This window comes from Zalophus californianus, chromosome 8 (genome assembly GCF_009762305.2).
Source record: "Zalophus californianus isolate mZalCal1 chromosome 8, mZalCal1.pri.v2, whole genome shotgun sequence".
NCBI lineage: Eukaryota > Metazoa > Chordata > Mammalia > Carnivora > Otariidae > Zalophus > Zalophus californianus.
Window position 1 is genome coordinate 53,802,615 of NC_045602.1, and position 14,963 is coordinate 53,817,577.

Sequence of the window (14,963 nt, forward strand, 5' to 3'; positions counted from 1 at the left end):
CCAATACTGAAAAACTTAGTTGTTCCTTTTTTGAGTCACTATGTTAAGGAAAATCTCAGAAGTTGGGAGGAAGAGGACCAATTTGAGGAATTTGAGAAAATTTCCCCTTTGAAGCAAACTCTTATAAAAAATAGGGAGCACATAAAGCAATTGCAATTCATATTCATGATGAAGATATTCCATCTCTAACACAACAGCAGGGTGCCACACACAGACACAAAAGGAAAAATTTAGGATAAGAAAAATATTCATAGGGTTGAAAGGTATTATCTGTCAGTTAAAAAATGCAATGGCACTGAAAACAATAAATGAAAGATGAAAGAAATTTTAAAAAGCATAAATAAGTGAAAAGACAGCCTTTATTCATGAATCAGAAGACTTAAAATTGTTAAGATGACAATATTACCCAAAGTGATCTATAGATTCAATGCAATCCCTATCAAAATCCCACTGGCTTTTTTTTTTCTTCAGAAATAGAAAAACTTATCCTAACATTTATATGGAATCTCCAGGGACACCAAATAGCCAAAACACTCTTGAAAAAGGACTAGAGTTGGAAGACTCACATTTCCTGGTTTCAAAACTTATTACAAAGTCACTCTAATCAAAATAGAGTGGTACTAGGATAAGGATAGATGTATAGAGGGCTCAGAAAGAAAACTTTGCATGTATGGTCGAGAATTTTCAAGAAGGGTGCTAACCATTTAATGGGGATAAGACAATCTTTTTAATAGGTGGGCTGGAAAAGCTGGATAACCACTTACAATAGGATGAAGTTAGGCCCTTTTTAAAAGTTAATACAAAAATTAACTTCAAGTCCTAACTGTGAGAGTTGAAATTAGAAAACTCTTAGAAAAATCATAGAGGAAAAGCTTCAAGTGGTTGGATTTGGCAATTATTTCTTGGGAGATGACACCAAAAGCGTGGGCAACAAATAACAAAATAGATAAACTGGACTCATCAAAAGTAAAACTTTTGTTCATCAAAGGGCACTATTAACAGAGGGAAAAAGTAATCCACAAAGTGGGAGAAAATATTTGCAAATCATATAGCTAATAAGGGATTACTACCCAGAATATATAAAGAACTCTTAGAATTTAACAACTACAATAAAAAACAACCTAATTAAAAAATGGGCAAAGGACTTGAATAGATATTTCTCCAAAAAAGATACACAAATGTGCCAATGAGCACATGAAAAGATGCTCAATATCACTAACCGTTAGGGAAACACAAATCAAAACCACAATGAAATACCATTTCACATCCATTAGAATGACTGTTATTTAAAAAAAAAAACCTACAAAAGACCCCAGAAACTAACCCAAATGTCCACTGACAGATGAATGGATAGACACATTGTGGTGTATACATAGAAGGGAATATTATTCTGCCTTAAATAAGGAATGAAATTCTGACATATGCTACAACACGGATGGACCTTGGAAACATGCTAAGTGAAATAAGCCAGATACAAAAGAACAAATATTATATAATTCCACTTATATGAGGTACCTAGAATAAACAAATCCATAGAGACAGAAAGTAGAATAGAGGTTACCAGGGGCTGGGGGCAGTTTTAGTTTGGGATGATGAAGAAGTTCTGGAGATGGCTAGTATGTGATTGTTGTGCAATGTGAAGCTACTGAACTGTATGCTTAAAAATGGTTAAAATGATAAGTTTTATGGTGTGTATATTTTATCACAGTAAAAAATTTCAACAGAAGCTGCAAATAGTAAGTTGAATACAAACAAAATAATTAAACATTGGTGAATTACAGGACAAGGGTGTAACATTCTCCAAGAACTCAAAGAAAAATGATAAAGGTTAAAAAATAAGAGCAAGAACTTAGAATATAAAAAAGAGTTTGGAATAGATTTAAGAATCAAATGGACAGAAGAAAAGGAATAATAAAAGAAGTAATAGAAAAATATTTCTTAGGCTTAATGTATTTGCTATCAGATGGAAAGGCTCAAACCCTATACAAAGTATTATACAAAATCAGTGAGGGAATCCACACCTAGATATATTCTCTTGACTTAATTTTTTTAATACCAAGGACAAGGAAATTATTTTTACAAGTATCCAGAAGGAGAAAACAGGCTACTCACAAAGGAGAAATGTACTAAATTGGCATTTTTCTGTATGCAATAGAGAATAGAATATATACAAGGCGACACTGTGTCATTTTCCAGTAAATTTAGAGGAAAAGATAGTCAGGGTATAAGAATTTTATATTCAATTAAAATATTTACCTGGAGGTGAATAACAACAATTCTCAAATAAGTTCAGCCTTACAAATTTTAATATGCACATACCTTTCAGTAAAATTTTACCTGAAAAAAGATTCAGCCAACTAAGAAATTAAAAAATAAATAAAATAAAAACTTCAAGTGCTAGAAAGGAAATATGTATATGTACGTGTGTGTACTTATGAGACATAATGCAAATAATTCTTAAAAAATTCAGCAAGGAGAATAAATGATACTACTTAATTCTTGCCATTATAAAGACAAGCAAAATTCATTGGGAACTGTTACTAGAATAAAAATGAAATTATACTTTTTCAAATCATTGGTGGAAAATTAAAATATCAAAGAATGGTAAAAGATAAATGAGTGGACACAGATACAGCAGGAAAATATTTTTAGAAATTTAAGTTCATAATATTTTTTTGACAAAGGACTTAAAAATCATGAAAGGTAACAGAAAGGTTATTTTATATTGATTAGGAGTATAGTCCATAATGAGAATCCATGTGAACTAAACAATATGGCATAAATTATAAAGCAGTGTGTTGGAGATTCACATAAAACAGTTATGGTGGAAAGTTTAAAAAATACCTCACTGTCTTCACAGATCAAGTAAACAAAAACATAAGATGTTTGATAAATTTAATCAATATATTTCTTTATTGTCCAACATTCATGGATGATAAAATTTAATCACATACTAGTCCACCAACAAAAATTAATAAATTTTAAGATTTTTAAAAATTTTATTTATTTGAGAGAGAGAGAGAAAGCAAGAGACCGAGCAGGAGTGGAGGGGGAGGGGCAGAAAGAGAGGGAGAAGCAGACTCCCCACTGAGCAGGAAGCCTGATGCAGGGCTTGATCCTAGGACCCTGGTATCATGACCTGAGCTGAAGGCAGATACTTAACTGACTGAGCCACCCGGGTGCCCCCCAAATCAATAAATTTTAAAAGTAGAAATTATATAAACCAGTAATTTAGAAAATACAACAGAGAAAACTCATTTACAATGGAAGGAAAACTTAAAAATGCCTAGGAAAAAACTTGATGAACACTGTATGAGATTGATTTGAAGAAAACAACAAAACCTTAGTAAGAGACATGAGTGAAGGGATTATTTCCTTAGATAAGAAAATATGTACAGTAAAACTGCAATGCCATTTTGCTAAGGTGATTCTGCACTTTCCATACAATTCAAGTGAAAATCCCAAGAATATTGTGGTACATTAAATAAATTATTTAAAATGACCATGGTAGGGGGAAAAACAAACAAAACAAACTACTAAAGACCAGGGGGATTTTCACTCAAGATCAGAAGTGAAGAAGGACTGGTCTTCCAGATGCCAAAACTAATAAAAATAGTGTGGCCCTAGCTAGGAACAGACAGAAATGCAGTGTATCAGCACAGAAAACACAGCAATGGATCCAAGTCTATGAAAGAGTATAATTTTTCAAATTGACAGTAAATGATTATTCAGCAAATGATGGAAAAACTGGCTAAGGTCTTAGAAGAAAAGGATGGATCTTGGCCCTACACCTTACATGAGACTAATTTCTAGAAGTAATGATCTACATGTAAAAAAAAATATATAAAAATACTATAGGTAAAAGTAGTCATAAAAAGGACAATAGCAGTCCAATCATAATTATGAACACTGATGCTAAATTTCTGAATAAAATGCAGAAAAGAGTTCAGCTCTACATTAAAATAATAATATATGACAAACAAGTGTAACCAGAAGTGCAAGAATGATCCAATATTAAAAAATCTTTTTAATGCATTTCACTGTGTTAGTAGGTCAAAGAAAAAAATATCATCTTAATAGATGCCAAAAATTCATTTGATTAAATTGAATATCTATTCTTGATTTCTTTTAAAGGAAGAGTTGGACTTCCTTGAGATGATCTCATTTCCAAATGATGAAATATCTGAAGTATTTAAAGTAAGACCAGGAAAAAGACTATCCAGGGAGTACTCAGGGAATCATATGCAGTAGTTAATACTAACATAATGTATCCTAACAGTACTTAAATTAACATTGGATCCTTTATTACGCTGATGAAGAAACCTGAAAATGTGTTACAATTTGTCAACTGTTTTGCAAACTGATGAAGCTAAGAAATCTTGGAAGAGCAACATGATATAATGCAGAACACATGAGTTGGACCAAACCCAGAAACCAGAATCAGAATACTAATTCTCCCATTTTTGTTATTTGACCGTTGCAAGTTCTCTGAACTCAGATTCTCAGTGTCCCTTATCTATAAAATGGAAGTAATAGGCAAGATGGAGTAAACTTGCTACTGGCTATCTCTCCTGGTGATTATTAGAGAAACTCTGGGCAAAAAAAAAAAGGTCAACACATAAGGACTCTAAAAAGTAAACAAAGCAGATGAGTTGGGCAGGGTAGTTAAAACCTGAGAAGTAACCCAGACAAGGATGGATTCCACATTTCCCCCCCTCTTTTCTTTCAGGGCTTTAAACTGAGGGTGGGTCTGTCACATGGTAGTGGCCTGGGAGGTTACCATATCTCAGGCCCCTGGGAAAGGGAGCCGTTGGGGTTCAAAGAGTGTGGAGAGAATCCCCACTTTCATTTCTCTTTGATTACTTCTGCCTTTCCCCATGGGTGACCTCAGTAGAGAACGGCACAAAGCAACGTAGTGGCCAAACTCCAAGAGAAACATCATTCTTCTTGCTAGCGGACTTGCAAAGGGCAGCCTTAGTGGGAAACATAGTGTGTGGGGAATCCTGCAGGATAGAGAACTGGAGAAGGGGGTCCCAGTAATTCTGTGAAGCTGTGTAAGTCCCAGGCTCATCTCTGAGCTGCATGTGCATAGGACAGACTCAAAGCAGCTTAGCAAAGGCTTTCAAAACTGAACTGAAATAAAAACCACCACCCACAGAAGAGATAGAACTTGTGGTCTGAACCTAGTTCAAGTAGAGAAGAAAGATTAATATTCTCCAGAGGATTTGAAGATGTCTGAACAACCTAGTATTAAAAACTTCTAGGATATATTCTAAAATTACTCGATGTACCAACACCTAGAAAATGTGACCAATTCTCATGAGAGAAGGTAATTAAGATGCCAATCCTGAGCTTATGGAATTGCCAGGCAAAGAATTTAAAGCATATAAATATGCTCTATGAATTTATTTTATAGTATTTATATATTACACTTCTACTATATTTCTACTAGTATTATCTATTATATTTCTATATACTCTACTATAATTACATTACATATAGTTAATCCAATATATTTATCTCATATGTAATCTCATTATATATTTAATTATATTATATAAAATATATTTAATTTTATGTTATATCTTATTATATACTGTATATTTACATATATATTTAAATATTTATATATTTATCTTATAACTATGCTCCATGAGGTAAAGGTAAATACACTTGAAATAAATGGAAAGATAGATGACCTCAGCAGAGGAATAAAAATTTTAAAAAGAACAAAATAGATATTTTAGGACTGAAAATCACAGGATCTGCAATAAAAAAATTCAATGGATGAGCTCAGTGGCAGGATGGGGTTGGCAGAGGAAGGAGTCAGTGAACATGAAGATAGATCAATAGAGATGATCTAATCTGAAAAACAGAAAGAGGAAAGATTGGAAAATAATTGAGCAGACCTTCAGGCACATGTGGAATCATACCAAAAGGTCTAAATCTGTGTCATTGGAATCCCAGAAAGAGAGGAGAAAATGACTAGTGCCGAAAAAATAGTTTAGAAATATGGCTGCAAATGCCTCAAATTTGGTGAAAGACAAATTTATGGATTCAAGAAGCTCAGCAAAGCCAAAATAGGATAAACTCAAAGAAAACCATGCCTAGATAGGTCCTAGCCAACCTGCTGAGAGCTAAAGATAAAGAAAAAAATCTTGAAAGCAGTTAGCGAAAAATGGCATATTCCATATAACACAATGAGACCCCATTGGAAATTAAAATTATAATGGTTATATGGGGATACATGAGAAATGATACGTAAGGTACTTAGCAGACAAAAGACACAGATGGTAAGTATTATTATTCTGATTGTAATTCCTTTACTACATCTCAACACACCATATTTATTTTCTGTTCTATTTCTTCAAGCTTCCCATGGTTTTCTTTATGTGGATTTGATCCCAAGAGCTGGATGCAAATATTCCTTTGATAGTATTTCTTTTGGTTTACCCACAATCTTTTGCTCTTGTTGAAACGAGTCTCTGTGAATTCATGTCCTGTTTTTGAACACCTTTTTTTTAACTTACACTGTGTCCTCACTTATTACATCCATACAATAATGCATTTTTTACTCTCTTATAGGGATATTGTGAAGATCAAATGAGATATGGAGAAAAACATAAAAATTCCTGTGACCAACTAAAACACTGGAAGTCATATCTTTCAGAAATAGTACCAGCTTGGAAGTTCTGAAAGCCTAATTCTTTTAGCCAATATCATGAGAAAGTATTTCGGAGATGGAAGGCTCGTCCACATTTCTCCCGGGCTGAGAAGGTTGGGGAAGTGTCAGTAAATTATTCATGCTTTGCCAGCTGACCCAAAGGTAAGGCCAAGCAGTCACCATGTGAAACCCATACAGCCTTTAGCAAGGCATTTTTGGCTGTTTGATGCATATTTAGCCCTTAAATATTGAATACTGCTTCCCGCAAAGTGGAGATTCTAATCTCCGTCTTCTCCTTGGTACGGGAAACCAGGAGTAGTGAAGTTAAGGCATAAAACAATATATTCAAAGTCTGATTCAGATGACTAATTTGAACTAGCATAACCAAAACGAGTCTGAAAGCCTTGGCATTTTAACAGTGTTTATAAATCCGTGACCCCCTCTGCCTCCCCATTTCCCAGAGGCCGTGAGCAGTAGCACACAAAATACCCACAAGGGATGTGAGATCTAGGTCTCTGGGCCAAACTCAAGCATGCAACGAATGGAGTCAGCAAGAAGCAGCACTGGCAGCCTGGGTTGTAGGAGGATGTGAAGAATGGAAGAGAAGGTTTTCTCGGAAGAAAAGGCATCTCTGCATAAAGGATGTCATCATGTAAAGACAGAGAGAGGAGGAATCTTCCATATAGCCCATAAGCCAGAGACACTGTCTCAGAGCTTCTTAAAATCCTTGGCCAATATTGAAGGAAAGTCTCATAACTTTCCCGGGCTTTATGATTCTCTGTGTAATAACAGAAGGCAGCAAGGTACAATGGCAAGAATGTGGAGCCTGCATCTAGTGTGGGTTCTGCTTGGCATCCTTAGGAACATGATATGGCTCAGTTTCTACTTCTGTTAATAGGAAATGAGAAACCCCTGTTTTTAAAAGGGGGTTTCTGTGCATCGCAAATGGCATGTGTGAATAAAAGATACTGCTAAAGGAGAAACAGGACTTGGAAACTTCTATATGGTACAGAGTATTCTTTTTGTTACACACAGGAAACAAAAACGTGGAGAAAAATGGGGACTAGCTCAGATTTGCTGTGTTGGTGCAAAATCCAGAAAACCTTACTCCATCTTGTTGGTCCTCCTCTGCTCTCTAGAAGAAGAAAGTCTCCCTGTCCTCCCTGTGCTTGCCCCTCCTCCTTTCCTTTTCCTTATGTGTCCATACGCAAGTCTGCCAACAGTCCCACATGTGTCCCCACCCCTGGCCCCCACCTACCATAGCATTTTGTAAAAAGTGGACAGAGTCCTTAACTCAGGAAAACTGTTACCTCCACTCCCAATACACCATCCTAACTATGAACAAATGGCATGTCTCGATTTTTGCTAGCTTTCATGGGTAAGTGGTAAAATCCAAAATAATATTTTTGTTCAGCTAGGTCTAAGTAATCCTTTTATGTCAACAACACTTTTCCACACCTGATTCAAATTTCCTTTTATTCCGTGGTCCCGTACACCCTCCCTTTCTAGTCCCTGCCCTAGTAATTATGTATGATAATATTTCAAGTTCTTACTTCTCTCACAGTATGCTTATTATATCTCTGAAATCTTAATCCACAAAATAAATCTAATTTAAATAAAAGAAAATAGAATCCCCCCAAAATTTGGCTTGCCCCCATTTTGCTCCAAGTTAGCAGACCGAGTTGCCAATCAAATATAAGTTTTACCTTAATGTGATTTAGTCATTTACAGAATTTCACCAACATCAGGGAATTCCATCAGTCATCACAGAGTAAGCTAGCAGATGGGTCAATGTGCAAAGTTCAAGGCTTAAGTGAAAAGAGAACTATAAGATTAAAATGACTGACAGGGCCAGGACTAGGGTAGAAATATCCAAACTACTCAAGAAAAGGTGGGCTTTTTTTTTCTTTTTTAAAGATTTTATTTATTTGCCAGAGAGAGAGAGAGAGCACAAGCAGAGGGAGTGGCAGGCAGAGGGAGAGGGAGAAGCAGGCTCCCCGCTGAGCAGGGAGCCTGATGTGGGACTCAATCCCAGGACCCTGGGACCATGACCGGAGCCGAAGGCAGACGCTCAACTGACTGAGGCACAGGGAAGGCAAGCATCCTTACCTGTCTTCTGTTAGCTTCATTAGGGTTGTGCCTCGAGTAGAGAAGACAATAAAGGACATTCTGAGCTGTGGGCTGGAAAGGAAAAGAAATTCCATTAGGGCAGATAGAAAGACTGTGGAATGCCATTTCCTTCTGGTCGTCCTCTCTGTTCTCCTTTTTGTATCACGGCTGTGGAAGCTGAGGCCCTTCAAATCAAAGAGGGCCTCCACAGCTGGTGCTGCAAGTCTTTAGCCAGCAGCAGACTCGAAGCTGTGGACCAAAGGCAAGACCTGCATTGTCTTCCTGGAGGCTGCCTCTGATTTGACCCCACTGCTCAGTAAGGGTAGATTACAAGTACAAAAGCTAAAATTCATCACTGCCCTGTGCTCTGTCTGAAGAGACATGTCCCCAGAAGAGGACTGGTCTGCATAGTGTTTATAGAAGGGGGACCCCAATAGATAAGATTGGATAGCGTCCCCATGGCAGTTGGGTGGACGCTAACGTGGAGAGTGGTTGAGCTTGTTGCAGTTGGATGCCATCAGCCATTAAGATCATACTATGAATTCCCTTTGCTCTGAAAGCAGGATCACCACAACTTTTAATTTCACCTTGGTTTCCCAAGGAGGTTATCCTATAAGGAGAGAATGTGCTGATGGGCCACAAGAATATCCACTCCGCTTGGTAGTTACACTTCTCAATATTCATGAACACAGTGGCATGGTTTGTAGATGGCAGTGCTTGGGAGCTTTGTCCATGGAAAATCCACACTCTGGGAGACAGAACTACTCTCAGCTGAGGACCAAACATATTTCTCTGTCTTCAAGATGGACTGGCAGAAATAACAAAAACAAGACAAACATTAAAAACAAAACAAAACAAAAGATGGACTATCAGAGTGTAGTGGATTCACCAGTAGACTGCTGGGCTCTCTTTGGGTGGCCAACCGCTTCATCTGTCACAGCATGAACCTGTTTCTTCACAATGCAATACCTTCCCCTCCCTGATCTGGCCGCCATATTTTAGAGTTCCCACTTCCTCCAACATTTCTCAAATGCCCCCTTTTCCATTTCTTCACTTAGGACCTTCCCCTCAACTATCTGACCACTGCAATCGTTTCCTAGCTGGTGACCTTGCTGGGCAACATCCTTTGTTCTAATTCATTCTTCACACTGCTTCCGGAACTATTTTCCCAAAATATAAATTAGACCCGTCACTCATCTGCTATAAAATCTCCAATGGTTCCTGCTGCCGCCAGGATGAAGTCTACATTCATTACCATGTGTCTGATGCACCTTTGGAAACGCTTACCATGGTGTTTAATACTTGGTAAGAGCCCAAGCAGTACATAGAGAATTCAATGTTGGTATCTTGAAACAGACCTGGGCTCTCTGTCCATGACACCATTCTGCCTGTTACCACCTCACTGCTGCTAATCAGCAAAACACCATGTCCTAAATGATAATAATGACCATCATAATTATCATAATAACATAATAACGGTCAATCTTATCAAGTGCTTACAGTGTGCCAGACACTATTGTAAGTGATTTGCATGTATTATCTCATTAAACTTGTAACAACTTTATGAGATCAGTACTATTATTATTCCTATTTTCCACGAAAGGAAATTGAGACCCTGAAGGATAAAGTAATTTCCCCAAGGTCACAGAGTGGAGAGTAGTGGATCTGGGGCTTAAAATGAAGCTTCTGGTTCTGGAACTTGGGTTCTTAAGCACCATATATTATCCTGCTTCTTTTGTTTAGAGTTCAGCTCTGGAAAAAATGAATTTGAAATGTGAGAAATGTAGGGTTCCAAGAGGCAATTGGTATATTTGGTATATGAGTCTTGGCAAGAGATCTAATTTGGAAGTTTTCAGCATACTGATGTGAGTAGAATTGTTCCAAGACAGAGTCAGCAGTGAGAAGGGAAGTGAGCCACTGCTAGAACCAACACCAACATTTAAAGACCTGGCTCTGGTCAGTGGGATGAAAGGAGAAACCAGAAGCCAGTGGAGGAGAGAATTTCAAGGAGAGAAAATTCTCAATCCAATGAAGCTCCTGTATCCAGCAGAATAAGCACTGCAAGACTGTCTTTGTCCTCCTAGGGCATCACTTAGGGGCTTTGGTGAGAGCCAGCAGGTGGGAGGTGGGATGGAAACCAGATGGAAGCAGGTCAAGAAATGAATGATAAAAGTACGGATATGGAGACACTGAATCTTTAAAGATATTTGAGTGAGCAAGAGATACCAGTAAGAAATAGGTATCTATAGTATCTATAGAGGGACATAATTAGGAGATTCATTATTTTCTGTTTTGGGTTTTTTTTTTTTTCAGACATGGGGCAGGAGAGATTTGTTTATGTCTATTGATGTGGAAATGGAGCCAGAGGAAAGGTGGAGAAAAATCCAAGAGAGAAACAAAGACCTGGAGGATATTGGAGACAATGGGATAAATGGACTAAAATGGAGGGGTCACCTTCAAAGGGGGGATATTTGAATCTCAGAGACAATGGGAAGGGCAAGCATGCATCTTTTAAGAATAGATCTGGAACATGAGGACATCACTTTTCTGCTATTTCCAGGGTTTTTGGTGAAATAGGAGGTGAAGTTCTTTGCTGAAAGTGATGGGTAAGAGGTGTGGGTTGGGGTCTTGAAGGAAATCATGAAGAGTCAGCATTATTATTAGGAAAATGGGAGGGGGTCAGAATAAAGACAAATAAAAGAACTTGAAATTTCCAGGATCCCATTAAAATTGGAAATGGTAATATTTGTACTGGCATTGGCCACTGTTATTCAATGAATACCCCCCTGCAATATCAGCTGCCTAGACTATTTATTAAAGTGAATAAATAAAAATCATTCATTCCTTTTCAAAATCTGTCCATTTATTAAAAACTATTGAGTGAGCATGCGCCATGTGTCAGGTGCTACCACAGGTACTTGGGCTGCAGCAGTCAAAATACAGTTTGCATGACCGTGATGTCTTGGTGACACACTCTGAAGGGGGGTCCATAGCCAACAAGGGCCAGAGGAGACAACCAGAGGCAAGTGCCTCGTGGTCTCCATTAAGCCATGTCAACTTCTCTACTTCTCAGTTTCCTTATCAATAAAATGAAAGTATTGGGTTAAGTACCCCGAACCCCTACTTCTCAGTGTCTTTGCTACTCAGATAGTGAGGCATCTGGAATTGCTGAATGAACTGGGAAAGAGAAGTGCTGAGTGGCCACTCTAAGCCAGGTGCTGGGCTAGTTGGTTTACACATGTTTTGTCTTCTAATTTTCACATGCAAACCAGGGTTCAACCAAGGTAAGTCAGTTGCTAGAGTTGCACAATGGAGCTTGGATTCAAATCCACATCTGCCTAACTTCAAAGCCTTTTCCAGTAGAGTCCTCAGAGAGAACAGAAGACCGGAAGAGCAAATAGAGACACAACAGATACCATCAAGTGTCTAGAGGCAGATTTGTTTTATAGCACTCCAAAGGATAAAATGGATATAATGGATGAGAGTATAGGAAAGGACATGTTGGCTCAATGACAAAGAGGCTTTTCTGGAAACTGGAATTGTCCAACTATTGGACTGTTTGCCTCCAAAGACAGCAGTTTCTCAGCAGAGCTATTTAAGTTGAGGGTAGTGAATACCTCTTAGGATAGCTTGGGAAGTTGTTGCTTTCAATTCTAAGCTTCTACAAATCCCTCAGATATTTTGCTTTTAATACTACCCATGTATTTCCTTCTTATCTCCCCTTCTCCCCTCTCCTCTCAGCATCTGCTTTTCCCATTCATCTGGGTTTAGATGCTTCCTGCTTGCAGCTTCCAATTTTTGGCATCACAGAGAGGACACCTCTTAACCCTTTCCCTCCAATCAGGCAGGCAGGAAAGACACCAGTAACTGAATTTGGAGGGAATGTGTTTGTCATTACTTTGGTCTCAGGGGACAACCTGTCTTCTGAGATAAAGAAAACATTATTCAAAGAAGAAGTTTATGGTTACTCACATGGGCTGGAAGACTCTACAGATGCCATGACACAGGAGAGGAGCTGCCTTAGAATTCACAATGATCAGGACAATTTCACCAAAGACCTTGACAACTGGCTTCAAGCACATCCACAAAAGCAATCACAGCTGTCATCCCTTGGAGGCTGTATCCAAAGAGGGTGAAATGGCCTTCTTTCCTTTGCCAGTGGGCATCTATACTTACTGGAAAGTAGGACCTCCAAGGCTCTGCAATATTTATAGTGATGATGTTCAAAACTGCATTGTCCTCCCTTGGAAAGTGGTATAAAGAATGCTCAGAGAATTCTATCTGATAAGACTCATAGCTCAGCTGACCAACATGGTGGTTTGCTCAGGACTGAGGAGAGCTCTCAGAATGTGAGAATTTTCAGTGCTGTAGCCAGGAAAGTTCTGGGCAGACTGGGATGAGTTGGTCACCTTACACTCTACACAGTTTACACATGAGTCCAACTAAAATAAGCCAACTGGCCCAGAGTGGTCCACTGTGAAAAAAATGTTAATGATCCTTCTAGAAGAATATATAATCCAATAAGAGAGACAGAGGTAAAATTTTGGTCTTATAACCAAATCAGGGTTGTCCTAAAAACACAGAACCGAAAGTTATTCTAACACGTAGCAAAGATGAAAACAAAGTCAAGTCTCTGGTCCAAGATCTGAGAGTCTACCTTTGTCAAAAAGCATGCCCGAAAAAGCTAGTAATTAGTAGAATAACAAACATAGGCTAGTTTTACTTATGGCAGAGCACTACACATTCTTTCTCACCTGATGAATTTATGAGCCAACTGTTCCACAAAGTAATAGATTTCATTCCAGTGGTGCAGCACACTTCCTGATCTAGGAAAAGAAAAGCAGATGTTACTTAATCAGGTGTTCATTTTTCTTTACCTTGTATCATTTTTCTTTATGTTCTATTATTTCACATTCAATTTATCCATTAACTGGGCTCATTATCAGAAACTTCTATAACTTTGGAAATTATCTGAAAAGGTATTTAGACTCACTCCACCTTCCACTCCTACTCCACACACTAACGCACTAAAAAAAAAAAAAAAATCCCTGGGCCCACCCAGATTCGGAGGTCAGTTTCAAATCTTTAAAAAAACCATTATGTTTGTGCTATTTAAATTATTCACTGATTAGGGAAGAAAAACAATTCCAATTTATTTAAATGAAATTAGCATAAACTAGATGCCTGAACACACAAACATAAACAAATCCCCCACCTCAAAAAGAATAAAACTTCAGTTGTAAATATAGATGCAAAATTTCTAAATAAAATATTAGCAAAACAAATCCAGCAGGAATCTAAAAGAATAATAATTAATGAATCCGTGGAGTTTATTTCAGGAATGTACTGATGGTTCAACATTTAAGAAAATCTAATGTAACTAGTCATAATAATAAATAAAAAAAGAAAAACTTTACAGACTTTCATTATATTAAAAAGGAATCTTTTTCCTAAAAAAGAGGGACACTTTCTCTAGGACATATGGAATTACAGAATTTTAGATTTGGAAGGGGGCTTCTTTATTTCCCAAGATTGACTTCCGTTTTACTGATACCATTTACTACTGCTTCAATTCAGCTTCTAAGTATTTTCCATAGTGCCCATACTCAAGCTGTTGCAGTGACTTCACAGTAGGTTTTTCTATTCTAACCCCTTCTTCTGTGTAACTATGATGCTGTTTTCCTTTTACTTGAGGGTCCCTGTCAGCTGAGCTCTGCATTTCTGCCTGTCATTCTAATAGTTGTTGAGGTTAAGAGTTTGTTCCTTCTCTGACATTTTGTACAGTTTCCACTGGTTTCAGCTTACTTTTATTTTTTATGCACTCATTTACCTTAATTTTAACTTTGAAAGAGTTGTTTGTTGCTATTTTTTTCTTTGTTTCAGATTACTTTATAAATATTTAAAATGAATCTGTGCAATAGATTTTGTGCCTTCCTTTTCATGGTACAATATCCCAAGAATTCACATTCTGTTCGAGTGTATTCCATCTCTATAAGGAGAATTCACTCCTCTCTGCCCCACATCCAGAAATGATATGTCTGCCTGACCTGAATAAAAGTGACACAACATGTTACAGTCACACAGTGAAAACTCCGTATCATAAGGCTATCTCACTTTCCCCAACTTCATCTATAACTTTAATAAATCTAGGAAAAATTCTGAAAGTATGTTTTGCAGAACTCAAAAGCTG

The 14,963-nt window shown here is 37.5% G+C and overlaps 1 protein-coding gene across 1 annotated transcript in view; it reads right to left on the reverse strand.

The window, feature by feature from the left end:
• The window catches only part of ANTXR1 (ANTXR cell adhesion molecule 1), a 216,110-nt gene that overhangs the window by 177,108 nt on the left and 24,039 nt on the right, over positions 1–14,963 (reverse strand). Inside the window, exons 2-3 of the mRNA XM_027621494.2 lie at positions 13,528–13,599; positions 8,774–8,845 (exon numbers count right to left, since the gene is read on the reverse strand). Coding sequence (XP_027477295.1) covers positions 8,774–8,845; positions 13,528–13,599 — 144 coding nt within the window. The remainder of the gene's footprint in view (positions 1–8,773; positions 8,846–13,527; positions 13,600–14,963) is intronic.